Source organism: Callithrix jacchus, chromosome 18, assembly GCF_049354715.1.
Source record: "Callithrix jacchus isolate 240 chromosome 18, calJac240_pri, whole genome shotgun sequence".
NCBI lineage: Eukaryota > Metazoa > Chordata > Mammalia > Primates > Cebidae > Callithrix > Callithrix jacchus.
The window spans coordinates 14,946,510-14,972,258 of record NC_133519.1 but is presented as its reverse complement, the minus strand read 5'-3'; the positions used below and the strand labels follow the sequence as shown (position 1 = coordinate 14,972,258).

General features: G+C 50.8%; 2 protein-coding genes across 8 annotated transcripts in view; one reads left to right on the top strand and one right to left on the bottom strand.

Annotated features, from left to right (window-relative positions):
• The first annotated feature begins 3,508 nt into the window (after nucleotides 1–3,508).
• On the top strand, nucleotides 3,509–12,251 carry UBE2Q1 (ubiquitin conjugating enzyme E2 Q1). Its single transcript, XM_017966311.4, has 13 exons — nucleotides 3,509–3,947; nucleotides 6,208–6,312; nucleotides 6,645–6,749; nucleotides 7,392–7,442; nucleotides 9,039–9,179; nucleotides 9,396–9,480; nucleotides 9,755–9,815; nucleotides 10,033–10,123; nucleotides 10,246–10,304; nucleotides 10,406–10,454; nucleotides 10,728–10,823; nucleotides 11,231–11,297; nucleotides 11,761–12,251. The coding sequence occupies exons 1-13, from the start codon at nucleotides 3,621–3,623 to the stop codon at nucleotides 11,790–11,792; spliced, it is 1,269 nt and encodes a 422-aa protein (XP_017821800.2). The 5' UTR covers nucleotides 3,509–3,620; the 3' UTR covers nucleotides 11,793–12,251.
• Nucleotides 12,252–14,047: 1,796 nt separating this feature from the next.
• TDRD10 (tudor domain containing 10) overlaps nucleotides 14,048–25,749 on the bottom strand; it is a 49,166-nt gene continuing 37,464 nt past the window's right edge. For all 7 annotated transcript variants that reach the window (XM_035279954.3, XM_035279953.3, XM_054247460.2 and 4 more), the window contains 7 exons: nucleotides 19,735–19,777; nucleotides 19,019–19,109; nucleotides 17,750–17,897; nucleotides 17,340–17,485; nucleotides 16,906–17,060; nucleotides 14,715–14,785; nucleotides 14,048–14,519 (listed from right to left, as the gene is read on the bottom strand). In XM_035279954.3, the coding sequence (XP_035135845.1) occupies nucleotides 14,487–14,519; nucleotides 14,715–14,785; nucleotides 16,906–17,060; nucleotides 17,340–17,485; nucleotides 17,750–17,897; nucleotides 19,019–19,109; nucleotides 19,735–19,777 (687 nt within the window). In that variant the 3' untranslated portion in view covers nucleotides 14,048–14,486. The remainder of the gene's footprint in view (nucleotides 14,520–14,714; nucleotides 14,786–16,905; nucleotides 17,061–17,339; nucleotides 17,486–17,749; nucleotides 17,898–19,018; nucleotides 19,110–19,734; nucleotides 19,778–25,749) is intronic.

Genomic DNA, 25,749 nt, shown 5'->3' with positions numbered 1-25,749 from the left:
CCAATGACCAACACCTCTACAACTCTTTCCCTTCTTGTCCCTTTCCTTTTTTGAGTCAGAGTCTCACACTATCACCCAGGCTGGAGTGCAGTGGTGCCATCTTGGCTCGCTGCAACCTCTGCCTCCTGGGTTCAAGTGATTCTCAAGTCTCAGGCTCCTGGGTAACTGGGACTACAGGCACCTGCCACCATGCCCGGCTAATTTTTGTATTTTTAGTAGAGATGGAGTTTCACCACATTGGCCAGGCTGGTCTCAAACTCCTGACCTCAAGTGATCTGCCCACCTCGGCCGTAAGGGGTGGAGCAAGAATACAACAAAAGTAATGAGTAGGAGCTATCCTATAAGGAGCCTCTCCTCTGTACCACAAATCATGCCAAAGCTTCCCACAGGGGCCATTATCTTCTTCTTCTTCTTCTTCTTCTTCTTCTTCTTCTTCTTCTTCTTCTTTTTTGAGACATAATCTTGCTCTGTTGCTCAGACTCGAGTGCAGTGGTGCCATCTCGGCTCACTGCAACCTCTGCCTCCCAGGTTCAAGCAATTCTCCTGCCCCAGCCTCCGACTACAGGTGTGTGCCACCATACTCAGCTAATTTTTGTTATTTTTAGTAGACACAGGGTTTCACCATGCTGGCCAGGCTGGTCTCAAACTCCTGACCTCATGATCTGCCTGCCTCGGCCTCCCTGGGCCTGGCCCCTGCACCTGGCTGGGGCCATTATCTTCTTCATCTCTGCATCCCCAGTGCCCTCTACAATTCCTGCAAAGATCAAGTGCTCAGGACACTATTTGTTGAGCCAATGACAGAAATTGATGCTCAGGGAGCAAGTCAAAGGAGAAGGTTGCTCACTCTACTCCAAACATGGGCACCTGTAACAAATGACCTTTGCAGAAAAATTAAAATCCCTACAATCCATTTTCCACAGAACAGCCAGAGTGATCTTTTAAATTTTTAACCCAGCTCATGCCACTTCCTGCTTAAAATCCTCCAGGGGTTTCCCACTGTGCTTTGAATAAAACCCAAATAATGTACTGTGATCTCCATAATCTAGCCCTGGACTCATTTCCTACCCTCTGCCCTTTCACTAGATACAAGCCATGCTGAGCCCGATTTTTAAAAAACCTTTTGTGCTCTTCTCATGTGCACTAATTTACGCACTTTAGGTGTGTTGTGTTCTCACATAATTTTCCTAACAGTAGGTACTATTATGATCTCCATTTTACAGGTGTGGAAACCGAGGCACAAACAAGCGAAGCAATTCGCCCACAGTTACATCATTAATAGTTGGCAGAACTGGGGTTCAAAGCACTAAAAAGGCAAGTGGGGTACAAGGGCATAGACTCTGGAGACAGACCTAGGAACTCTGCTTACGGACTGGATATCTTTGCAGAGTCACTCTTTTTCCCCACCTGTAAACAGGTAAAAACACTTATATTGCCATGCTGTTGGGAGATTTAAAAATACATGCACTGGACGGGCACGGTGGCTCATGCCTGTAATCCCAACACTTTGGGAGGCTGAGGCAAGTGGATCATGAGGTCAGGAAATCGAGACCATCCTGGCCAACATGGTGAAACACTGTCTCTACTAAAAATATAAAAATTCGCTGGGCGTGGTGGTGCGTACCTGTAATCCCAGCTACTTGGGAGGCTGAGGCAGGAGAATCCCTTGAACCAGGCGGTCGGAGGTTGCAGTGAGCCAAGATCACACCACTGCACTCCAGCTTGGCGTGGAGTGCGAGATTCCGTCTCAAAAAAAAAAAAAACAAAAAACAAAACTTGCACCTGGGCACAATGGCTCGTATGTATAATCCCAGTACTTTGGGAGGCTGAGATGGGTGGATCACTTGAGCCCATGAGTTTGAGACCAGCCTGGGCAACATAGCAAGACCCCTTTCTACAAAAAAATACAAAAATTAGCTGGCCATGGTGGTGTGCAGCTGTAGTCCCAGTTATTTGAGAGGCTGAGGTGGGAGGACAGCTTAAACCCAGGAGGTCGAGGCTGCAGTGAACTGAGCCTGTACCTCTGCACTTCAGGCTGGACGAGAAAGCAAGACCCTGTCTTATATATATATTTTTAAATATTTGCAAACACCCTGGCTCAGGAAACAATAAACCAGAAGTCCTACCACAGACTTTTATGCTATCAGCTTGTATATACAAAGTCAACATGTAGCAAACTGTTCAGGCCACCCAAACGAGATAAATAGGACCAGGAACAGACTGTAATCATCTTTATCCATACCCCAACTTGGCCAACGGAGGCTTCTGCAAAGACAAGTGAATAGCCTTCCAGCAAAGGCTAGCTCATTTTAGTCCAAGTGGGATAGAAAGGGGGCAATCTGGCCAGTGGTTTAAGGGCTGAGTTGGCCGAGCAGAACTGAGCAGGCCTTACCACAGGCTAATGACACCTGCCCTTGGCAAAGGAATGCCAGCTCGGGATTTCTGTAGCTTCAGCCAGCTTTGTCCTTTGTGATAGTGCCACCTACCGAGAGTCTGGAGGCACTACCTATTCCCGGCAGCTGCCAGGACCACTGCGACAAGGTGTTAGCCATTTAGGCCTAGGACAGGGCATGGGGTCTACCCGAGTCCGCACTCCTTCCATGACTCTGTAGGGGAAGTCCATGCTGTCCAACCCCCAGCCTCGTCCAGACTCATGGGGTCTAAAAAGCGCCAAAGGCCAGCTACTGACTACCGCTTATACATAATAAAGCAGTGATCCATTATTATTCCTCATTTCATGGTCTCCTCTCATCGAATCCCTCCCTGGAAATAGGAAAAAACAGGCATCGTCCTCATGAGAGCCATTGTACGATGAGGAAACTGAGACTGGGCGGAAAAGTGATTAACCCAAGGTCACAAAACGCCATCAGAGCCAGGGCTCAGACGAGAATCTACGCCTCTTGCATCCTGGTCCCGGGCTCCTTCCCCGACCACACGCCCCTCATTCAGGGTGAAGATACAGTATGCCCACCCCCACGGGGAGCACAGGCTCCGGGATCCTGCGCCGTAGACCAGCATCGGGAGCGCAGGATAAAGATTGCACGGCGGAGACTGCACTTCTTTCTTCTCTGACTATGGAGTGCCGGGCACACTCGCCACGGCTCGGGGGCGGGGGAAGCGGGGCCCGGCGCAGGAAACAGCGTCCTGCGCGGGTAGCCCCTGGGAGCACGCGGCGCTAGGTCACGTGAGAGGGGAGCGCCGACGAAGGGGCGTCGCGCGCAAGCACGCACGACGTACGCAAACACGCACTGAGGCGCTCACATAGAGGCAAGCCCCAAGCCCCGGGTCACATGTGGAGGGTGGCAGGCGAGAACAGGGGGGCGGGAAAGACGGAGAGATCACGTGGAGGAGGCCAGAGCAGGGAAGTCACGTGAGGGGGACGGAGGCGGGGCCGCCGAGGAGGAGGAGGAGGAGGTGGAGGAGGAGGAGGGGCGCGCGGCTTCCGGCGGCTGGAGGGGGCCAGTGAGCGGAGCGGGGGGGCCTGTCCCGGAGGTGGCGGCGGCGCCATCTTGGCGAAGGGGGGATCAGGAAGTGCGGACCGCGGCGGCGGCGGCGGCGGCGGAGCCCGGAGCGGAGGCCGGAGGCTCCCGGCCCGCCGGCCCCGGAGCGGAGCGGAGCGGAGGATGCAGCAGCCGCAGCCGCAGGGGCAGCAGCAGCCGGGGCCGGGGCAGCAGCTGGGGGGCCAGGGGGCGGCGCCGGGGGCCGGGGGCGGCCCGGGGGGGGGCCCGGGGCCGGGGCCCTGCCTGAGGCGAGAGCTGAAGCTGCTCGAGTCCATCTTCCACCGCGGCCACGAGCGCTTCCGCATTGCCAGCGCTTGCCTGGACGAGCTGAGCTGCGAGTTCCTGCTGGCTGGGGCCGGAGGGGCCGGGGCGGGGGCCGCGCCCGGACCGCATCTACCCCAACGGGGATCGGTGCCTGGGGATCCTGTCCGCATCCACTGCAACATCACGGTGAGGACTCTCTCGCTTGCGCTTCTGTGGGGGCCTCTTGTCAGGGACCCAGGATCACTACATCCAGCTTTTTGCTCTCGAAGGACCTGGGAGGCCGAAGCCCCTCTCAGGGCTCAGCTCTTTCTCTCCAGGTTACACTTGTTTCTGCTGCTTGAGGTTCTGCGGTGCCCCCAGAATCTCTACCATTGACCCCGATAGCGAGGGACACCCCGACATATGGCGCCTAGACTACCCATTTCCACGAACCCACCCACATCCCAAGGTTCATTATTTTGGCTTTTTTGGCTACTCTTCCACAACTTTAACTTGCCACCTAGGAATGCGCCTTTCTTCCCCTTACTCCTATTTCAAGGTTTTAGGCCTCGGCACTGACCCCAGCTGGAAAGCCCTGGCCTGGAACTCTCTGCACATTTCGGTGATGCCCCCTTCTCAGTATTACCTCTGACTTAGGACGTTGCCACCTGTGGGATCCTCGCCTAGGCATCCCTCATGGAGCCCCTCTTGCTCTCTGAACTTCACCAAGTCATAGTTTGCAGCTCACTGACTCCTCCTCTTTCTCTGGATTCCCTCTTTCTGGTGTAACCTCTAACTCTGCTCTTTTTGCCTCGGTTGGTAGCAGTTGTGCCACTCCCCTCCCTGTTCCCTGTGGATGTCCAGTTGCCGTGGGTTGTTGCCTTTCCTGGTAATGATAGTGATGTGATGTGCCAGGGCCACCCTCATTTTTTCTGAGCAGTAACAGTTGCATTTCTCCCCTGTGAGGGTTATTCCATCTTAGGCATACACCTTACTTGTCTCCTGCCTGGTCTACCCTCAGACATCCCTTGAATGGAGAACTGGCTTCTGCTAATTTGGGAATGTCTGGTATTGCATGGTATAGCACTTACATTGGTTGATGTTACCTGCTGTGATGGTATTCTCTCTACCCGGAGCAGTAGCTGAAATGCTAGCAGACAGTACTTTATCCAAGCAGGCAGACCGAATCCGAGTAGCCTGAGGAAAGGCAGAGTTGTGAATTCTCTGGTACTTGGGGGCCTAAATTCAACTGACATGGTGTTTTCTGTCCCTTTTCTCAATCAAACCGGGTCAAGGTTTGGTGAGGTAAGCCTCAGTTTGGATTGATTGGTGCCCCACCAAAACTCATACCATTTCATACCCCACTCAAACCATTTCTCTCATTTCCTTTCGTCTTTCCTGCTAAAAAGTTAGAATTGAAGGGCTAGGAGTGGCTTAGTCAAGTGAAGACTTGGGCATCTTTGATAATTATTTTTCCTCCAGCATTGAGGATTAGAGCCATGGCAGTGCTGAGATACCCAGTAGAGGTGGATAAGGAACCTCAAGAGTTAATTTTGTTCTTGAATTAAGCTTCTAATTCCTTAAGGGTAGGTTTGCCCCCCATCCAGCTGCTTTCTGTTGCCTGAGGCCATTTACTGCCTTTGTCTCTGGCAGGAAGTTAAATTTAGGGGGTCCTCAGCCAGATGCCCCTTGGTCCCTATAAAGGAGACTTGGCCTAAACTAGCCCCCTTGGTTTGGGCAGAGGGGGAGTCTGGTCAGGCTGCATTTGGCACCGTGGCTCAGGAATGCTGGGAATGTCAGCAGCGTAGGCTTCTTTCTCCCAGGCTGCCATGTGGAGCCCTACAGCCCACGCCTGGACTGAGAGGGTGGCAGGTTCCCAAGGGAGAGGTGGGGAGAATTGATCTTTGAGGGGTTCTTCTGGGAGTGGTGTGGAGAGATTCTTGCCAGTACCCTTTTACTCTTGGGTTCTAGAGATACAGTCGAGCTTTTATACTTCTTTCCCTACTGAACTCTGCTTTTTTCACTTCAGTGTGATTGTGATGAGGTGATCCCTTCCTCAACTGATTCTGGAGTTTGAAAAGCGAGCTTGGAGGACTCTGTTCTGGGTACAGGGAGAACCTGAAGTCTGGAACTTGTATAGGCAGTGCAGGAGATCAGAAGTTCCCCCTCGCTGTTAGCTAAGTTTGGCTGTGCCGGGTTTTCTGGTTTGTACTCTTGAGGAAAGAAAGAAAAGGTCCCAGCCTGCTTCTTGGAAAGAGTCCTCCCAAAGACTGGTTTTGTTTTCCAGTTTAGGATTTGTTGTGAAAGTGCTTGGTTAGATGCTGACCTGAATTGGGGATTTATGTGTTTTTGGGGGTGGGGTGGGAAGCAAAGGGGCTAGAAGTCTTGGGGGGAAGAGGGCAGGCAAAATCTGGCTTTTTCCCCAAGTCACCCATTTTGATTGCTTTTGTTGCTCTTTTCCCCTCAGGAGTCATACCCTGCTGTGCCCCCCATCTGGTCAGTGGAGTCGGATGACCCTAACTTGGCTGCTGTCTTGGAGAGGCTGGTGGATATAAAGAAAGGGAATACTCTGGTGAGGGGGCCACAGGGTAGGGGTGCATTTTATTACTGTGAGGCTCATGTCACAAAGGCGTCCTATGAAAGGGATCCTGAAAAGTGGACGGTACAGGCAGCTAAACATTTAGGGGCTGACCTCCCAGGGGAGTTGCTTACTGAAGCCAGAGGGAGACCCTGCACCAGCCCTGGGATTGGTCCATCAGGAGACTCATTCCCATAGCCACATGGCCCATAAGGCTTAGAGAACTAGGTATTGGTTTGGGGCCCAAGCTAAGAGCTCGTCCATGCACTTGTCCAGATTGGAGTGGGGAAGGGAGTATTTGATGTCTCTGTGTTCCCTACCTGTAGCTATTACAGCATCTGAAGAGGATCATCTCCGACCTGTGTAAACTCTATAACCTCCCTCAGCATCCAGATGTGGAGATGCTGGATCAACCCTTGCCAGCAGAGCAGGTGAGCAGCTGAGGGTGGGCCCTGTTGTGCAGAGTTGCCCCACAGAGAGTACTCAGTAAATAATTGAGACAAATCTGCAGTAGTTTCTCTCCATGCCCACCGGCTTCCGAACACATACATGTCTTGTGACTCTCACCCTCGCTCTTCTCCAGATGGGAATCTTCTCTTGCTAAGTGGGGCACTAGTAGCTTTCTCTCTCATATGAAAACTCACTCTCATGGGCAGCATCCCAAATGTTGAAAGGGAGAGGGGAATTTTTACTATTATTTTAGCAGTAGCAGTTGGTGGCCACTGGGGACCTAGGCTCCTTGGTGAGAACCACAAATGCAGTATCAGTCTAAAGAAGATCAAGTAAAGGAGGGGTTCTTAGGAAAATTAAACTGAGATTTATGAGGTGGGTGACAGAGATAGCCATTTTGCTTTTCTTTTATTCTTTGGCAGTGATAGGTGAAAAATAATGGGCTGGTAGCAAAGCCATTCCCTGGGCTGTTGCTTCCACTCAGATCTGACTGGTGGAGGGACTGGCAGCATTACAGGGAGGTGCACAGCTTCCAGACCTGGGGGCTCAGGGGAGTAGGTTGGAGGCTGCATTCTAGCAAGCCACTGGGGCTCTGATCTCCATCTTTCCCCTTCCCGCTGCAGTGCACACAGGAAGACGTGTCTTCAGAAGATGAAGACGAGGAGATGCCTGAGGTAGGCTTGCCTCCTGAGGTGGCATGGGCTGGAAGCTCTTTCAGTCAGCACCGTTGATCACCCATTATCCAGAACTCCAGTCCAGAAATGGAGAGAGAAAAATATCAAAGGAATAAAGACAGATTGACTGACCTGGAGGAACAGCCAGTGTAGTAGAGGAGACAGGGCACCCATATCCAGCCACTGAAGACAGGTGCAAAGCAATTTAAAACCAAATACTTGACAAGTTAATTTTAAATGGCTTTGGAGTCCCAACAAACCTATGTTTGCATCCCAGCTATCCTAACTGAAGAATTTTATGTAATCTCACTTACCTAGTTTTATTATCTATAAAGTAGGATTATAATATCTAATACATATGGTTATCTTGAGATTAAGCGAGGTATTATACATAAAATACTTCAGATGATACACGATAAGTACTAAACTATCTCATATATTCCCTAAAAACGTACTTGTACAGAATAGAAAATCATGGTTAGGAATTTGAGCTTTAGAGCTAGACAGAACTTGATTGAATCTTAGCTCTGTTAAGAGTTCTGTGACTTTGGGCTTGATAATTAACCTCAATAGACCTCGGCTTCCGCATCTGTAACATGGATACTGATAGAATAATGATGTGGTGGTTGAAAGAATTAAATGAGTTGGCATGTGCGGCACCTAGGACAGAACCTGCCACGTCATAAACACTCAGTAGACCTTACCTGCCAGTGTGATAATTAGGTTAGTATATCCTGCCAGAAATGGGGAGATCACTCTGATTACTTTTATTTCCTAGCATTGGATTAATTTCCCAGGTTCTAGAACCCATTAAGGGTCTTGAGACTGGCCAGGGGCTGATGACACATGAAATTTACTCCTCCCAGACATTGGACAACCCTCTGGGCCATACCCCCAACATCTGCCTGAGGGGCTGAATCCTAGATATGGTCTCCTCCCCCATGCTCAGTGAGTTAGCTGCTTGCTTACTTAAAGCGGGATGAGTAAGGGGCTAACTCTGTTCTTGACCTCTTCCACATATCTCTGGACGTCCTTTCTTATTTCCATCTGGCAGTGGGTGCCTCTGCATACACGATTCATGCTGTGCATGCCCTCAAAAAACAGATTTGTAGCGAGGAGAGGAGATTTAATGATCCAGGTTTCTCCTTTGGGCTTGGGGCCCTGGGAACTCCCAGGTGCAATAGTCACCCGGTGAAATATGAGCTTTGAGTCACAGGGTCAGGCCCGAGTCATTTCTGCTAGGAATTAGGGAAGAGTTTCTGCTGCCAAGGTTTAGGAACAGTTGGAACAGGGTCAGTCTAGAAAACAAAAGGGCCAAGTCCCTGCCTTGGTCTCAGCTGCAGCTCTGCTTGCTCCCTAAGTTCTTGCTGTAGCTTGAGAGCTGAAGAAGAGATTTGCCTCATCCTTTAGATTGTGGAGGGAATAGGGCTCAAAATTGTTCTAAAAATGGGACGTGTGCTGTGTGTATGAGACTGCCAGATGCACTGCTGCACCTTAAGTTTTGGCTCTTTGCCAGATGGGACTGGGAAGGGGATGGCCATTCTCTAACCTGAATTTTTTCCTTTTCATTTCACTCCCACCCAACCCCTCCCCCAGGACACAGAAGACTTAGATCACTATGAAATGAAAGAGGAAGAGCCAGCTGAGGGCAAGAAATCTGAAGATGATGGCATTGGAAAAGAAAACCTGGCCATCCTAGAGAAAATTAAAAAGAACCAGAGGCAAGATTACTTAAATGTACGTGCCTTCTAGGGAGAGGCTGGTGAGGGGGTTGGTGGGAAATGGCTGGGAAGCAGTAGGCTGTCGCATCACAGTATGGAGAGCACACTCCTTTTTGGGGGTATGCCTAATCCTTCCCTAAATCCTAGGTAAGCTGCCAGACTGCCCCTAAGGTCTAACATGCGTTTACACCCCACACGACCAAGGAATGTTCCTGTCATCCCTCCCTCACAGGGTGCAGTGTCTGGCTCGGTGCAGGCCACTGACCGGCTGATGAAGGAGCTCAGGGATATATACCGATCACAGAGTTTCAAAGGTGGTGAGTTTGCGCCAGAGAGGGGCCTGCACAGGAGTCACCCATAAAGAGGGGTTTGGTGTCATGGGGCCCCAAGAGGTCCTCGGATCCAGGAGTGCTTATGAACTTTTCAGGCCAAGGAGAGTGGAGCTCTTCCAGCCAGTGGCTTGGTTACATGTCCATCTGGGTCACCCTAGAGCTGTTGATCTTTTTCTCTCAGTCTGGAAAAGGAATCTGCATTAGAGACCACTCACCACCTGGACCATCCTACTAACACCTATCTTTTTCCTCCTTCCAGGAAACTATGCAGTCGAACTCGTGAATGACAGTCTGTATGATTGGAATGTCAAACTCCTCAAGTGAGTGGGGACTCTGGGATTGGAGAGGAAGTTGAGGAGGAGTGTGAGTGGGGCTATTGTGGTGGGATCTCCAGGGCAGCCCCATCCAGCATTTTGGTTCAGGGTCCCGTAGCGGGTGTGGGCAGTAGTTTGGTGGTCAGCTGCTAGCCAGGGTAGGGCCCTTATGAAACTCCTGAGCTGGACCCAGTCAGCTGAGCCCAGGCTTGTTGCTTCATAGAGTTGACCAGGACAGCGCTTTGCACAACGATCTCCAGATCCTCAAAGAGAAAGAAGGAGCCGACTTCATCCTACTTAACTTTTCCTTTAAAGTAAGGCTTTTCCTTACCAGTCTCTCCCTCTGGCCGTCTGCCTGACAGTCCTATGGAGGATGCTGGCCTCCCTCCCCTGACTGTCATCCCTCTCTCTGTCTCTCTCTCTCTCTCTCTCTCAGGATAACTTTCCCTTTGACCCACCATTTGTCAGGGTTGTGTCTCCAGTCCTCTCTGGAGGGTGAGTGGCTGGCATGCAGACGAGGGCATCTCTTCTGGCTGAGGGTGGGGAAGGGACTTGGAGCTTGTGTCAGGCATAGCTGACTAACCTTTCTCATGCAGGTATGTTCTGGGCGGAGGGGCCATCTGCATGGAACTTCTCACCAAACAGGTGAGCCCATCTCTCCTTGGCCAGGCCGGCCTGGGCGGGGGTTGGCTGAGCTTCACGGCACAAACCCCTGCGGGCTGGCTGATAGGTATTGATGTGGCCCTTTCATTCTGCTGGGCTGGGTCTGCACCCACTGACCTAGACAGACAGGTGGCAGTGCTAGGAGCAAAGGGCAAGGGCCCTCCTATATACCCAGCTGATTGCCAGGAGGACATGCGTGAGCCTTCTCTGGAAGCTCCATCTGGACCTGCTTGCTTTGTCCCTCCCATCACCCAGGGCTGGAGCAGTGCCTACTCCATAGAGTCAGTGATCATGCAGATCAGTGCCACACTGGTGAAGGGGAAAGCACGAGTGCAGTTTGGAGCCAACAAAGTAAGGATCCTGGGCCTGGGGCCGGTGGGGCTGGGTGGAGCCAAGTGTACTTGGGGCCGCTAGCAGGCCACGGCTGCCGCCTTTACAAGAAGGATAGCCTAAGGCCCCTGGGCTGGTGGCACTGGATGAGGGCCTAGGGTGCCCACGGTGGAACAACTGTTTGGCCCCTAGGGGCACCCCTAGGACTTTTGGGAGGTTGTGGGTCTGGAAAAGGAAGACTATGGGATTATGACCCCAAGGGACCTCCTAAGTGGAAGGTACTTAAGGGTTTTACTAGACCACAGTGCTGGGAGCCAGGACTCCAGGGACTCTGGGTGACAGCCTGCAGAAGGTGAGGGGCAGCTCGCAGGCCACAGCTGGCAGGCCACAGCTGGCCATGGCCTGATGTGTTGGCTTCCTCTCCCCAGTCTCAATACAGTCTGACAAGAGCACAGCAGTCCTACAAGTCCTTGGTGCAGATCCACGAAAAAAACGGTGAGGCTAAAGCCAGGACTCGGGAGATTCGGACACTTGCCACGCCCAGGTTTTCACTTCCAGCCAGAGCAAGAACCCCTTCTTTTGGTTTCTGATACTTACCACCCATTAACACAGTACCTGACCCAGTTCTCCCAGGAGGGACTGGCAGTGGCTGACATTCACAGCCTCTTCCAGAAACACACCAAAATGATCATATCACCGACAAGCTTGGCCAATAAGCTCCTCGGCCACCCTTTGAAAAGCTCATCTAACTCTCCCATCATCTCAGGTTGGGCACATCATGCCCCTTTCTTTCTCATCTCCAGGTGTGCAGGTTCTCAGCTTCCCATACACCTCTCCCCACACCACGTAGCCTTTCCCCATATCCTCTCACCTCTGACACTGGAGACGTCTTCAGAGATTGGGGCAGGGGAGGGTGGGCCTGAACCTCCACCTCACTGACGGTTCCATTTCTTTGCAGGCTGGTACACACCCCCAAAGGAAGATGGCTAACCCTGGAGTATCACCCTTCCTCCCTCCCCAGGCACCACTGGACCAATTACCTTTGAATGCTGTATTTGGATCTCACGCTGCCTCTGTGGTTCCCTCCCTCATTTTTCCTGGACGTGATAGCTCTGCCTATTGCAGGACAATGATGGCTATTCTAAACGCTAAGGAAAACAAACAAACAAACACAGAACTGTTTCAAGTACTCAAGACTGACTTACAGACCAACCAACCACCTTGCTGGAACCCTTGCTAGCAGGCATTCTTATAAAAGAAACTTTCGAGCCTCCTTATATTGCTGGAAACTCAGCTGTGCTCCAGACTAGAGCCTCCTTACCTATGCTATGGATTTTTAATTTATTTTCTCTTATTTCATGTACACTGCTTTTTTTGGTTACAGTGTATGATGGATGTGTATGAAAAAAATGTATCTTTGGGAAAACAATTACAGTTTGTTAATTTGAAGATGCTGGTCTTGACTCATCTTTCTTTTTATTCGCACATCCCACCCCATCCCCTGAACTACTTGGGAGGTGGGGAGGGGTACGAGTCCACTGTTGCTTTGGCAGAGAGGAAAGGCTGCGTTTTGCTGCTAAAGCAAGAGAAACATGGAGCTGAAGCACACCTGGTCCGCCCCTAGATTTCACCTCAAGGCCTCTGGAGCAACCAGCACTTGCCCCCTTGGAATGCAGAGCCTGGCCTGCTAAGCTACAATGTAGTAGGCTGAAACGATGGTGTTAATTCTTAGGACTACTTTTCTAGTCACAGATGTTTTCAAATTTCTAAGAAAAAGAAAATAAGGCTCAAGAGGCTGCTTTGTAGAATTCCTTTTGAATGAATTGAGTGGGGATTGGGGACACAGTCTCCAAGTGTGTATGTGGTCTTTTCTGATCTCAGCTGTGTGGCTGCAACTCCACTGTTCATTGGTTCCTCTCCTGGAAAGTGGCTTCTAACCAGCACCGGATGGTGATCATTGGTAAGCTCTGCTCACCTTCCTCTCTCTTGCTTCATTTGGTTTTGTCGAAAAGAACAGGCATAGCTCTGAAGTTGCTTGGCTTGGAAAACGAGATTCTTTCAAGCCATTCCCAAAAGGGTTAGCTTTTTAAGCGGGGGTTGTTCTATACACCTGTGTCCTTACCCCAGGCTCAGGAACTGCCTGCCAGGGAGGGAAGGTGAGGTGGGGAGTCTGTGCTGAGATGGAACTGTCAATGCTGTGTTGTATGTATTTGCTGTTGTAAAAGTTTGGGCATGACTTTGCATCAGGCGGGTGCTGCCTGCATCTCTTTGTCTGTAAGCTTGCTTTGGGACTGAGACAGCCTCTTAGGACCTACGATGCCAGCAGCTCTCAAAGACTGAAATGACAGAGGCCAAGGATGGCTAAGTGAAGACCCAAGTCTCAAAAAACGCAGACTTGGGACAGCTGCCTGAGAACTGTAGGATGCTAGGAGTTCTGCAATGCTTTGAGACACAGCAATGTTCACATTGTCATTCTGCCCCCACCCCACCCCTTTTCTTTTGAGGGACTTTAATGTTTGCTGCTTTAGGTGGAGAGTCCACCAGTCCCACTCAATGCTGCTCTAACTACCCACACCCACCTAATTAGGGGTGCTAATAATATATGCTGAGGTTGAGATAAAGACGGGACACAAGGGGAAAATTCATTCCATAGAGCTGAAATCTGGTTTCCAAGGCCTCTGTGGCTTTCTTCTGAACTTAACACCAGCCCTGGCTGGAATGTAGATTGTGTTTTTAGTAATGTGTACTGTGAGCTGTCTTCTGTATAATGTATTTTGTAATGTATTTTTCTCATCTACCAAAGGATGAAACAAATAAAATTATTTAAATAGTTTGGCTCTAATAAAATTATTTGAAGAAATAGTGAGGTTCACGTTCACATGACGTAGAGGAAAATGCCTGCTCCTATGAGCTGGAGAATACCAACTCTAAGAGAATCCTCCATTTTTCTTGCCAAACCCAGCACTCCCTTTTATGACCTTAAGTTTAGGGTTCTATTAAAGTACAAAGTATAAAAAAGAATCAAGACCATATCATCGTGAAACAATTTTCTTCTCTCCACTTAGAAGGCAAGGAGAGATGAAACGAACTCAGGTCATTACACTTTAAACATGTATCTACATCCCAGGCAGGGTTTGCATGGCCCAGAGCCCACATGGGCAGGCTCTAATCTCACTGTAGCAGTTTTAGAGGGCAGAGCAGGGCAGTGGAAGGGTGGCTGGAAAGAAATATCAATCACTCCAAACTCATGAAACATGCCAACATTTATTTGCTCACTGGTTAAATGTTACTCTACCTATTCTACATGGAAGGCCAGGAAAACTAGCAGAGGGCTTCTCCATTATCCACAATCTGTTAGGACTGCCTATATCATGCTCTGGGGTGCAGAGAAGAGAAACAGGAAAGAACATCCCAGCTGCCTCAGGCTTTCAACCTAATGGCAGCTTCCTAAGTTGGGTTCAAATGTTCATGCCAAGTTGGGGAACTGAAGACACATGACAAATGAGACTTCACTCTCTTTTGAGAGGTGAGCTGGGAGTAAAAGCAAAATGGAAATCAATCCCGGGCAGAGTCTGGCCTTTTTCACCGCCCAGGCCTCAAGGGTTAAAGGGGTACAAGAGGGCAGGGCGGGCAGCCTCTGGATCCGTGGCACACAGGAGAGGGAACATGCTGAGGGGAGCCCCATTATTTAGACTCTTCAAACTTTAGGATGTGCGACTGGAAGAGAAAGAGAAACCTTGATGGGAAGGAAGGCCCACACAGCCAGTTCACCCAACCCCTCAGAAAACCAGCTTGTTTGATCGAAGAGAATGCCAGTTAAATACTGTATCCAGGCCTAGGCAGCAGCCGCTGCAGAGACCCCAAGGGCAGGAGTGGAGGGAGAACAGCCAAGTTAGATGCAGAGGCAGTTACCTCCGAGTTCAAAGCACCAGTGATTTTCCCTTTGAGGATTCGATGGACAACCTCATACGAACTCAAAATGTCTGCAAAACAAGACACAACAACAAAACCTCAGTGGCACTGGGCTGGGCAGGAGGAGCAAAGGAGGGAAGCAAAAGGCGGGGGCTGCAGGGCAAGTGCTCTAGCTGCCAGCCAGCTCCAACCAGCAAGTCTCTGCTAGTTCCTGCTAAATCCCTGCTGCCAGGATCAAGTGAGATGATAAATGCTGAAAAGGCAGCATGGGGGGAAGGCAAAATAACAGCAGATAAAGGGAGGAGGCACTTGTTAAAATAATTACAGGGATCTGGGATTTTTAATGAGAAATTCTAGTGGGGACAAAATCATGTTCACTCAACTTTGCTCTGAGAGTTTCAGCTGGAGAGAGGAAGGTTAAAAGCGGAGTTTTCACCATGAGAAGCAAGCACTCTCACATGGCTGGAAAGGGGAAGCGCAGGGAGCCCATCAAAAACCCAGCTTTCCTCAGGACCTTGTCCCCTATGCAACTCCCACCATCCCACCATATCCCCCAAACTCTGGGACTGTTTGTATGCATAAAACTGAATCACCAAGAGGCAGACCTAGGTTTCATCCACAGCTACGCCATTTTCTTGCTATTATAAATATGACTTCAGTTCTTTTCTGAGCCGTATTTCCTCATCCATAAAGGGAGGAAAACTGAACACTTGTCTGACTTATCTCTGGTTTGGGGACTCTGGTCCTTCTGACAGGCTGGAAGCTGCACTTTGAGACAGGAAGCTCCTCTTCCCTAGGTCACCTGAAGTAGCTCCTGATGCCTGGCTGTTTGCAGGCTGGGCAGCAGGGACCCTCTTCATGCAATGACTCAGGACAACCTCTGGGTGGTGCTCCCTGCCCACTGGGTACAAACCCCACCAGCCTCCCAGGAAGCTCTGGCCCTGTGCTTTCGGGAAATGCCTTTCCATCTTTAAAGACTTATTTGTAAATGTTTCCATCTCAGCCAAGCGTGGAAGCTCATGCCTGTAATCCCAGCACTTTGAGAGGCCAAGGTGGGAGGATCGCTTGAGCCCAGGAGTTTGAGGCTACAGTGAGTTATGATTGTACCACTGCACTCCATCCTGGGCAACAGAGTGAGACCCTGCCTCTAAAAAAAAAGGACTTTTCCATCTTACTTTCTGGGTATGTATGCTTCTTCCCCTCCACTTCTGACTGCTCCCTAAAGCATTCTTTTATCCTTTTACATTTCACCTGACTTTGATCTTACGAAAGGGCCTTGGGCCAGATGCAGTTCCTGACACCTGTAGTCCCAGCGCTTTGGGAGGCCAAGGAGGGCGGATCATGCGGTCAAGAGATTGAGACCACACTGACCAACATGGTGAAACCCTGTCTCTACTAAAAAATACAAAAAAAGCTCACGCCTGTAATCCCAGCACTTTGGGAGGCCGAGGCGGGTGGATCATGAGGTCAGCAGATCGAGACCACCCTGGTTAACATGGTGAAACCCTGTCTCTACTAAAAAATACAAAAAAATTAGCCGGGCATGGTGGTGCATGCCTGTGGTCCCAGCTACTCGGGAGGCTGAGGCAGAATTGCTTGAAACCAGAAAATGGAAGTTGCAGTGAGCCGGGATTGCGCCACTGCACTCCAGTCTGGCAATAGAGTGAGACACTGTCTCAAACAAAAAAAAAAAAGAAAAAGAAGGGGCCTCTCCATTTCCACCTATGGGGAAACCCACAGGTGTCTGAGGCTAAATGAACCACATTAAGAGAAGACCCTGAGTGCAGTGCTCTGGCCTCTATGACACATCCAAGGGCTAGTTTCCTTCTACGGCAGAATCCTTTTTCCAGTGAATCTGAAGCAACATGCAAAGTGTGGAAAACAGATGAAAGCTGAGCAGCTCTGGTGGAAGGAGGGTGGGAAATCCACGCTCTTCTCTCCCCTCCCAGAGAACTCAGCTTTTGGACAGCATCTGAGGTCCCTCCTGGGATCTTGGGGCTCCAGAGCCCAGGGATGAAAACCAATACTGGAGAAGCAGCTTTGCTGGGGTCAGATGCTGAAAATCGGGGTTGGGTGGAAAGAGAGACTGAAGCACCTTGGCCGCCCACTATGCTGTTCCCCATTCAGGTCCCAGAAGCAGGCATGGCATCTCCTGTCCCGAAAGCCTCAGGAGGAGGGCAGAATATCTCACCTTTCTCCAGCATGAATGGCTGAGTCAGGGGTGGGATGGTCCAGAAGTCGTCGCTGTCCAGGCTGCGCAGTAACTGCACAGGGACGGTGGCCAACTGCCCAAAATCAATGAACATGACCACAGCCCAGGTGTTCACCCTGTCCAGCACCCAACACCTGGCCAGAGGAAAGGGGAAAGACAAAGGAAAATCATTCCCCCCAGTGCCATGCAAGGCAGTCCTCAGCAAAGTGGGTGTGAAAGTGGAGGGAGGAGGGAAGAAGAGCGAGTTTGTTCTTTCTCCCCAATCCTTGAGTGGGGAAATGATGGTAAACAACGATGACTTTGAGAGAAGAAACTGCAGGGAAAAAACCAGAGCCCAAAGGAAGGAAACTCGAGGAGGCAGCACTCTCCCCGCAGGCCTCTCCCCTAGGCTCTACCCATGCCCGGGCACACACCTGTTCCAGGCACGGCCATAATCCCCCAGGTGGTACTCTGCCAGACATCGGGTCCCACGCTGCACGGCGGACTCCTTCAGGTAGGGCTGCTGCTCCTCCGCCTGAGCCAGGGTGCTGAACAGCGCCTGCATGTTCTGGTGCAGAGCCTGTGGGGTGCAAAACACAACAGCCCCACTGCCTGCACTGCATTACAAGTCTGCCTCTACAGATGTCACTTGTTATGTTAGCACCGCTAATCTGTCCCAAGGGAATCAGGTATGAGGTGGGAAACAGAACGAGACTGAACCATGGGATGAGTCTGTAGTTACCACCAGCATCCTCACCACTGACCGGCTCTGTCAATGTGCCCACCCCAGGGAGGCCATGCAGGAAGGCACAGGAGCCTGAGGGGGCCACCAACAAGTCCATACCTCAGTGATGTGCATGGCCCAGAAAAACGGGGTCTTTGGAACGATACTAGTCACCAGCAGCCCTGCCTCCCCACGAATGCTGTGGATGAGCGCTAGCCAGCTCAGGTCTCGGAAACATTCCCTCAGGAGCAGCACCAGGAAGGACCCTCTGCAGGAAGAGCAGGGGAGCAAGGAAAGGAGAGACTGGACCAACACCTGTCCCACAGGAGGCTGAGCTGCCTGGGGGATTAGTCCCCTAAGCAGATGGGCTGTGCCCACCCGCTCTGCAGTGGGGGGCAGAGCGAGTTCCCAAGTAATCCCAGTGCACAGAGGAGGAAAGGAAGCGCCGTTCTGGGGACGCAGGGGTTGGAGAGTTCAGGAAGAGGAAGCAGCAGAGGGAAACAAAAACACATCAATAAACAGAGAGAGAGAGAGAGAGACACACACACACACAAAAGTCCCCACTGGGTAGATCTGGGGCCTCCTAAATGATTCATGAGCCTCCAGATGATGCATGTGTGGACTGTCCACCATGCAGGAGTTGCCTTTCATCCAAGAGCTGCTCCTCTCTGCGACTACGCACGTTCCAAATGTCTCCCTGCTGCTCCACTAACTCAATCACCTGCCTCAACCACACGTGCTTAGCAACAAAACCAAAGCCACAGGCCCTACAGTATTTCAAATGAAACCAACTATTCTGGCACTCCTGACATTCAGAACAGTATCTGCTGTTAAAGCAAAGCAGGGGCCATAGTGGCATGATCTCCTGGCATCCAGGGTAGGGGACGGTCACAGGCCTTTGCATAGCAGAAACTGATTTTCTTTTTTTTTTTTTTGAGGCAGAGTCTCACTCTGTCACTCAGGCTGGACTGCAATGGCACGATCTCGGCTCACTGCAACTTCTGCCTTCTGGGTTCAAGCAATTCTCCTGCCTCAGCCTCCCGAGTAGCTGGGACTACAGGCACACGCCACCATGCCCAGCTAACTTTTGTATTTTTAGTAGAAACGGGGTTTCACCATGTTGGCCAGGCTGGTCTTGAACTCCTGACCTCAAGTGATCCGCCCACCTTGGCCTCACAAAGTGCTGGGATTGCAGGTGTGAGCCACCGTGCCCGGCCGGGAAGCTGATTTCATAAGTCAGTGTGAGTCACAGCCTTACAGCCTGGGTCTGACACAGGAGTTCCTGAAAACTATCCCCCACCCCAGTATATCCCTGTCCCCACTCTCAGGGGATCAGAAGGACGTCTGCAGTCGCCATTTGCCCTGGTGGTCTTTCTATACCTTGCTCACCTCATTTCCAAGGGAACTGCAAAGAAGGCTGCCCTCAGTTTCTCTGTCTCGCACCGGTCAACAGGAGCTTTAGGAGCGAGCTGTGCAATAGCTAGAAAGCAGAAGACTAAGTCCTGGAGAGCTACCCAGAGAGGCATGCACTCCCCTCACCCACAAGAGGCCTTGGCCCTGCCCTCAAAGGAAGCATAAAATGGGCCAAGAAGCTGCACCCTCCCACTTCCCAGTCTCTAGATTCTCATCTGGGTAGGGAGGGTCGGTCAGACGATGTTCTTTAAGAAAGCATCTTAGGGCTGGGTATGGTGGCTCACACCTGTAATCCTAGCACAGTGGAAGGATCACTAAGGCAAGGAGACCAGCCTAGGCAGCATAGCAAGAGTCCATCTCTATACAAAATTCAAAAATTAGCCAGGCATGGTAGTCCTAGCTACTGTGGAGGCTGCGGTGGGAGGATGGCTTGAGCCCAGGAGTTTGAGGTTGCAGTGAGCTATGATCATGCCACTGCACTCTAACCTGGGTGACAGAGCAAGACCTTGTCTCAAAGAAAAAAAGCAAGCAAGCAAACATCCTAGAGAAAGAAAGGGAGAAGGGGTATTTCCTACACTAAGGATCATCAGGGGACTGAGCTGGAAGGGAGGCTGCAGCAATTGGGGCTGGAAGAGGTCCATTAGGAGCTGCAAAGCCACATCCTGGAAATGGATGGCAGTGCAGAATCTCACCGGTGGTTTTGCCAAAGCCTTCACCAGAAACCTTCCCTGAAACCTGGGGAGAAAAAGGAAAGGTCTCAGTCAGCCATGGTAGCACTTGTTTTATTGTTTCTATGTTGAATTACTCCATGTAGACTGGGAGACAGGGCATTGGCAGCCCCTGTTCTGACTCTGACTTTAGCTGACTTTCGAGACATCAACCCACTTTCTCCATCCTCAAGGCATCCTGAGCCAACCCAAGGAAAAGAGCATCAGGAGCAGGGAAGGCGGGGAGCAGCTGCTGCCAGGGAGTGCTCTTCTAGAGCTAGAGCCACAGAATGAGCTGCCCAGCACAGCAGCCTTCCCCACACAGGGGCAGATGGCACTGCCAGGATGCTTAGCCTGGTGCCCTGCAGGGAGGAAAAGAAGGGATGGCAGTCACACTGAAGCATGGCTGGGTGGGGAGAGAGAGACCTGGGTGCCCTGCCGCTCCCCATAGCCCCGCAGCCCCAACCCACGTTGGTCTCCCTCACTCCACTGTTCTCACCTGAAAAAACCCCAATCCCGGGGAAACCCAAGTATCTGTCCCCCTTCCCACTGCCCTGCATCCAGGCACTTCCATCCCACTACCCCCCCACCCTGGCCCGCCACGCGCCTCGACTTTCTTCTCTCCAAAGAACCTCACATCCTCTCCTTTATTCAAAACACCCACAACTCCTGCCCATTAACTTGTTTCTTCATTAGGGGTCAAACAGGAAGCAGTGAGTCAGGACTCCCTCATCTTCTCCCCACCCAAATCACCAACCCCTCTCCCACTCCTGCCCTCCCCACCACCCCTCCCTGGCACACTCAGCTGCACAGACCTGCTCGGGCTCAAGCCCTCACTCTGCAGACCCACTCTCCTGCTCCTCCAGCACTGCCTCCCTCACATTTGAGCCTTTCCCACGGGAAACAAGCAGGTTCCAACACCCATTTGGAAAGACCCTGACTGACCTCACACTCCCTGACTCCCGATTCTGTGCTCCTCTCACTGCAATGCCGCAGTTTCAGTCTCCGTGCTGCTTACCTCCACACTCACATCTGTCTCCTCTCAGGCTTCCCTGAAATGGCTCTGCACAGGGTCAGCACAAACCGATACACTGCCAAATCCAACGGTCACGTCCCTGTTCTGAGTCCACCTGCAGTCTTCTCTCCGCTCCCTCTTTCCAGAAATGCTTCTCCTGGCATCCCTGACATCACATGTATCTGGGTCTCCCTCTCTTTCCCTGGCTGGCCCTCTCAGCTCAACTGCTCAACACTGGCGCATCCCAGGGCTTGTCCTCTCCCCATCCACCTTCTGTCCAAGGCCAGTTCCAGTGCCACGAATTTAGGTATCGACAATGTAGCACGGACTCTCAGAGCTGCAGCCCCAGCCCTCATCATTCTCTGGAATTCCACTCACATGCAATGTCCACTAGACATGAGAGTGAAGAGGTACACAGACTCAGCGTGTCTGCCACAGGCCCACCCAAGGAGCCTGCAATCACGAACAAATAAAGCAGATCTTCCCCAGCCCAGCTTTCTCCATTTGAGTGAACTGCATCATCATCTTTTTTTATTTTTTTGTAGAGATGGGGTTTCACCATGTTGCCCAGGCTGGTCTTGAACTCCTGGGCTCAAGTGATCTGCCTGCCCAGCCTTCCAGAGTGCTGCGATTACAGGCGTGAGCCACTGCACCCAGCCTACTGCATCACCATCTACAGAGTAGTTCACCCAAGTTCTCTCTCTTCCAAGCTCCCTACGTCAAACTCATCAGCAAGCCAAGCCACCTCCTCCTCCAAAACACACCCAAGTCCATGAATACTCTTCTTGTGTCCATAGCCACCACCCCAGGACTTGCCATCTCTTACCAGGATGACAGCAACAGCAAACAGGACACTCTGCTGCAGCACCTGCCCCCACAATCCAATCACCCGAGGACTGTGATCTTTTTCTTTTCTTTTCTTTTTTTGTTAATCAATGAGAGCTTGTTATGTTGCTCAGGTTGGCCTTGAACTCATAGCCTCGCCTCCTCAAGCGCCAGGACAACTGGCCGGAGCCACCGCGGCTCCCAACTATGATCTTTTTCAAACAAATAGCAGATCACATAACATCACTGGTTAAAATCTTCCAACATCTCCCCATTGTGCTTACAAATAAAACCCAAAGTCTTGACCTTGGCTCTCAAAGCTGCACCAACGGACGCCCCTTCCCAGTGCCCTCTCCGCCTACTCCCCTCCCCGTCACCCGCCAGGCTCACACCTTGGGGCACTTGCAGGCATCCCTCTGCCTGGAATGTTCTCAGTCTGGTCTTCAAGTGGCTGGATCTGAGCTGGCATTCAGATCTCAGTAGAGATGTCAGTCACTACCCCACAAAATGGGCCTGCCTAAGAACCATCTAAAGAAGGGACCTCTCACTCTTCATCACATCATCATATTTTAGTTCTCCGGCTGCTACTCATGATCTGGTATTTTCTTGTTTATTGTATCTTTTACCACTGGAATGTAAACATCACAAGAACAAGAATGACAACTGTCTTCCAACAATTAGCTTGATCATGGAGGTAACACCAGGGCCTAGGAAATGCCAGGTGCATACTAAGTTCTCAGTAAATATGTGCTGAATGAAAGAATCAAATAAGAAATGACCTGGGGGCCAGACACTATGGCTCACACCTGTAATCCCAGCACTTTGGAAGGCCTAGGTGGGCAGATCACATGAGGCCAGGAGTTGGTCAGCCTGACCAACATGGCAAAACCTTGTCTCTACTAAAAATACAAAAATTAACCAGGTATGATGGTGGACGCCTGTAATCCCAGCTACTCAAGAGGCTAAGGCAGAACAACTTGTACCCAGGAGGAGGAGGTTGCAGTGAGCTGAGATCATGCCACTGCACTCCAGCCTAGGCGACAGAGTGAGACTCTGTCTAAAGAAAGAAAGAAAAAGGAGGGGAGGGGAGGGGAAGGAAGGGAAGGGGAAGGGACCAGCCTAACCAACATGGTGATACCCATCTCTATTAAATACAAAAAATTAGCTGCGCGTGGTGGCACATGCCTGTAGTCCCAGCTACTTGGGAGGCTGAGGCAGGAAAATCACTTGAACCTGGGAGGCAGAGGCTGCAGTGAGCCAAGATGGCACCATTGCACTCCAGCCTGGGCAACAAGAGTGAAACTCTGTCTCTAAAAAAAAAAAAAAAAAACGCAAAGGTTTGTGGCCAGAAGGCTTGAGGGCAAGGGGCGAGGGGTGGGGCAAGGCCAGGTGAGGTGAGGAGAGGAGAGATAAAAGACAAGAAAATAAAAAACGATCTGGGCAAATTCTTCTCTCTCTAAATCTTGATTTCCTCTACCACACGAGGAATCCCACCTGCCTTGATGTGAGGGTTTAGTTGGGCTCAGGACAATGACATGCAGTAGGTACTAAGAAACAGAAACAGCACGACACAGCAGTTACAAATGCGGATTCAGGAGTCAGGGTGTCTGGGCCACAATCCTGGTTGGGGGATTGACTGGCTGCTTAAGTCTGGGTGAGTTTCTTGGTGTTCACATCTGCAGAATGGGGTAGTTCCAGCACTACCGTGATAATTAAATGAGTTCACACAGCAAAACAATGAGTGAGTCCTCAGGGAACGTTAACTACTGCTGTCAATCAGTGAAGCACAGGGTCTGCCTCTGTTTACCCATAACAAAGTTAAGCCACAGTGCTAAAAACTGGCCCCTCCAGGCAACCACATAAGGTGCCTTTTTATTCTGAACCTCCTAAGGCAGTTCTAAAGACCAACCCCACAAACCAATTATCACCAGCAGTTTGGAGCTAAAAATAATTATTAATACAGAAGCATTTTACATCATTTTTGGTCTAATTATTATTCCCTAATGATTTAAGAGATAAATATAACAAGCCCGTTTTGACAGTTTGCAAAATTAAGTTCCAGAGGAAAATCTACATAATTATCATCCAACAGCCACAGCAGGCACGTCACCTAAACACAGAACTCCAATTTCCGGATGTGTCTGCAATACTCAGGTAACCATGTGGAAGCCACAGAGGTCAAGGCAGCACCTCAATAGCTGCAAGGGCAGCTAATTTTAATTAAGTTCCATTGTTGTTACAAGCACAGTCACCCTCATGCCCGTATCAATCAACAGCTGTTAATTATCCCTTTACTTTGTCCTGGACATTTCTACCAGCTGGCTAAGTGTCCTGAGAGGTGCACCTGCTCCAGAGCAATGCTGGGGAGTCTGTGCAGTGGGAGAGGAGAAACAGGAATGCAAAGGCTGGCCGGGCACAGTGGCTCACACCTGTAATCCCAGCACTTAGGGAGGCTGAGGCAGGCAGATCACCAGAGGTCAGGAGTTCAAGACCAGCATGAGCAACATGATGAAACCCCGTCTCTACTAAATACAAAAAATTAGCCGGGCATGGTGGCACGTGCCTGTAGTCCCAGCTACTTGGGAAGCTGAGGCAGGAGAATCGCTTGAACCTGGGAGGTGGAAGTTGCAGTGAGCCGAGATCGTGCCATTGCACTCCAGCCTGGGCAACAAGAGTGAAACTCTGTCTCAAAAAAAAAGGAATGCAAAGGTTGGTGGCCAGAAGGCTTGGGGGCAGGACGATCCATCCAGTCCCCTCCACACGCCAGGGAGAAGTTCTTACATACACTCGGCAGAGAACAGCCTCACAACACCCAGAACACAGGCAGCTTGCAAGTCTTCTCGCTGCCACAGCCCTGGGCCATCTCTCTTTAAGCGCTGTCCCCATCCCACACCACCCTTACCTCCACCAACCTGGGGAACTGCACCTGGGCACACACGAGGGGCCCATCCTGGTGGAAATTTCGCATTTGCGGCGTTAGCCTCAACTGCTTCCCTCCTATCCTTTAATCACCTGCACTTCTATGTGCCAGACACAAAATGACAAAGATGAAAGACAAAGATCTTTGCGTGGGCTCTACAGGAAGTCCCCCTTTAGTCATCCACAAATATAAAATGCCACCATGAAGCTCACGTGCCAGTGGGGGCAGCAGATGCTAAATAAGTATACAAAGAGGAATAATGTCTTTGGGTGGCAGAAAGAGGGATGAAGAGACACAAGTATGGGAGACGGGATGAAGGGCGCCAGGGGCAGGTGCTGTCTCACAGAAAGTCCTCCTGAGGTGGTGACTGCTCAGCAGAGCCCAGAGTGAAGGGAGACCGCAAACCCTGCAGACACCTGGGAGAAGAGCCTTCTGGGCTGACAATCGTAGGTCCAGAGGCCCTAAGGTGGGGACGAGCTTGATGTGTTTAGGGGGCAGCCCCAGGGCTGGTGTGACAAGATATTTTTATCTCTTCCCTGGACTGCCTGAAACAGGTCTTCCTGCCTCCACTCTGGCCTCCTCCAGTGGGTTCTGGGAGGTCCCTTTAAAAGTTAAATCTAGGCGCAAGGACGAATAAATGGTGGCGCATGATACAACAGAATATCACTTAGCAATAAAAAAAGAACTGCTGATGGTGCAACCACATGGATGCCTCTCAATCACATTCCGCTGAATGAGAGAAGCCAGACACAAAGAAGCACGCACAGCCTGGTGCAGTTTACAGGACACGCTGGACACGCTCCATCTCATCCAAAGGATGGACACCAGCTCAGGGCTGCTGGGGGCCCTGAACGGGGGAATCTTTTGGCTGACTGAAATGTTCTCTATCTTGATTATGACAGTGGTTACATGGCTACATGCACTGGTCAAAATTCATCGACTGTACACTTAAATGGGTTCACTTAAAGTAAATTGTACTTCATTAAGTATACCGAATACGTCAACAAAGTTGACTTTCTAAAACACGTGAATGGGTTCTGTCTGGCTATGTCACCCCCTGCTCAAACTCTTCAGTGTTCTATTATGTGACTGCCAACCCTGAGCACTGCTGAATCAAATTATGTTATTTTTATTCTCATGGAAGCTTTTCTTAGGAATTAACTGCTGCTTTTTCCCAAGTCCATTTACTTGGATTTCCTTGAATCCCTGGCTAAGCTTTCCTACAACCTCCGGTGGCTCT

Excerpts from the sequence above, each read along its gene's own strand:
- UBE2Q1 (XM_017966311.4), top strand. The coding sequence starts at position 3,621 with ATGCAGCAGCCGCAGCCGCAGGGGCAGCAGCAGCCGGGGCCGGGGCAG. Across the intron at positions 9,180-9,395 it reads AGAGGCAAGATTACTTAAAT|GGTGCAGTGTCTGGCTCGGT; the intron begins GTACGTGCCTTC and ends CCTCCCTCACAG. Across the intron at positions 10,455-10,727 it reads TGGAACTTCTCACCAAACAG|GGCTGGAGCAGTGCCTACTC; the intron begins GTGAGCCCATCT and ends CCCATCACCCAG.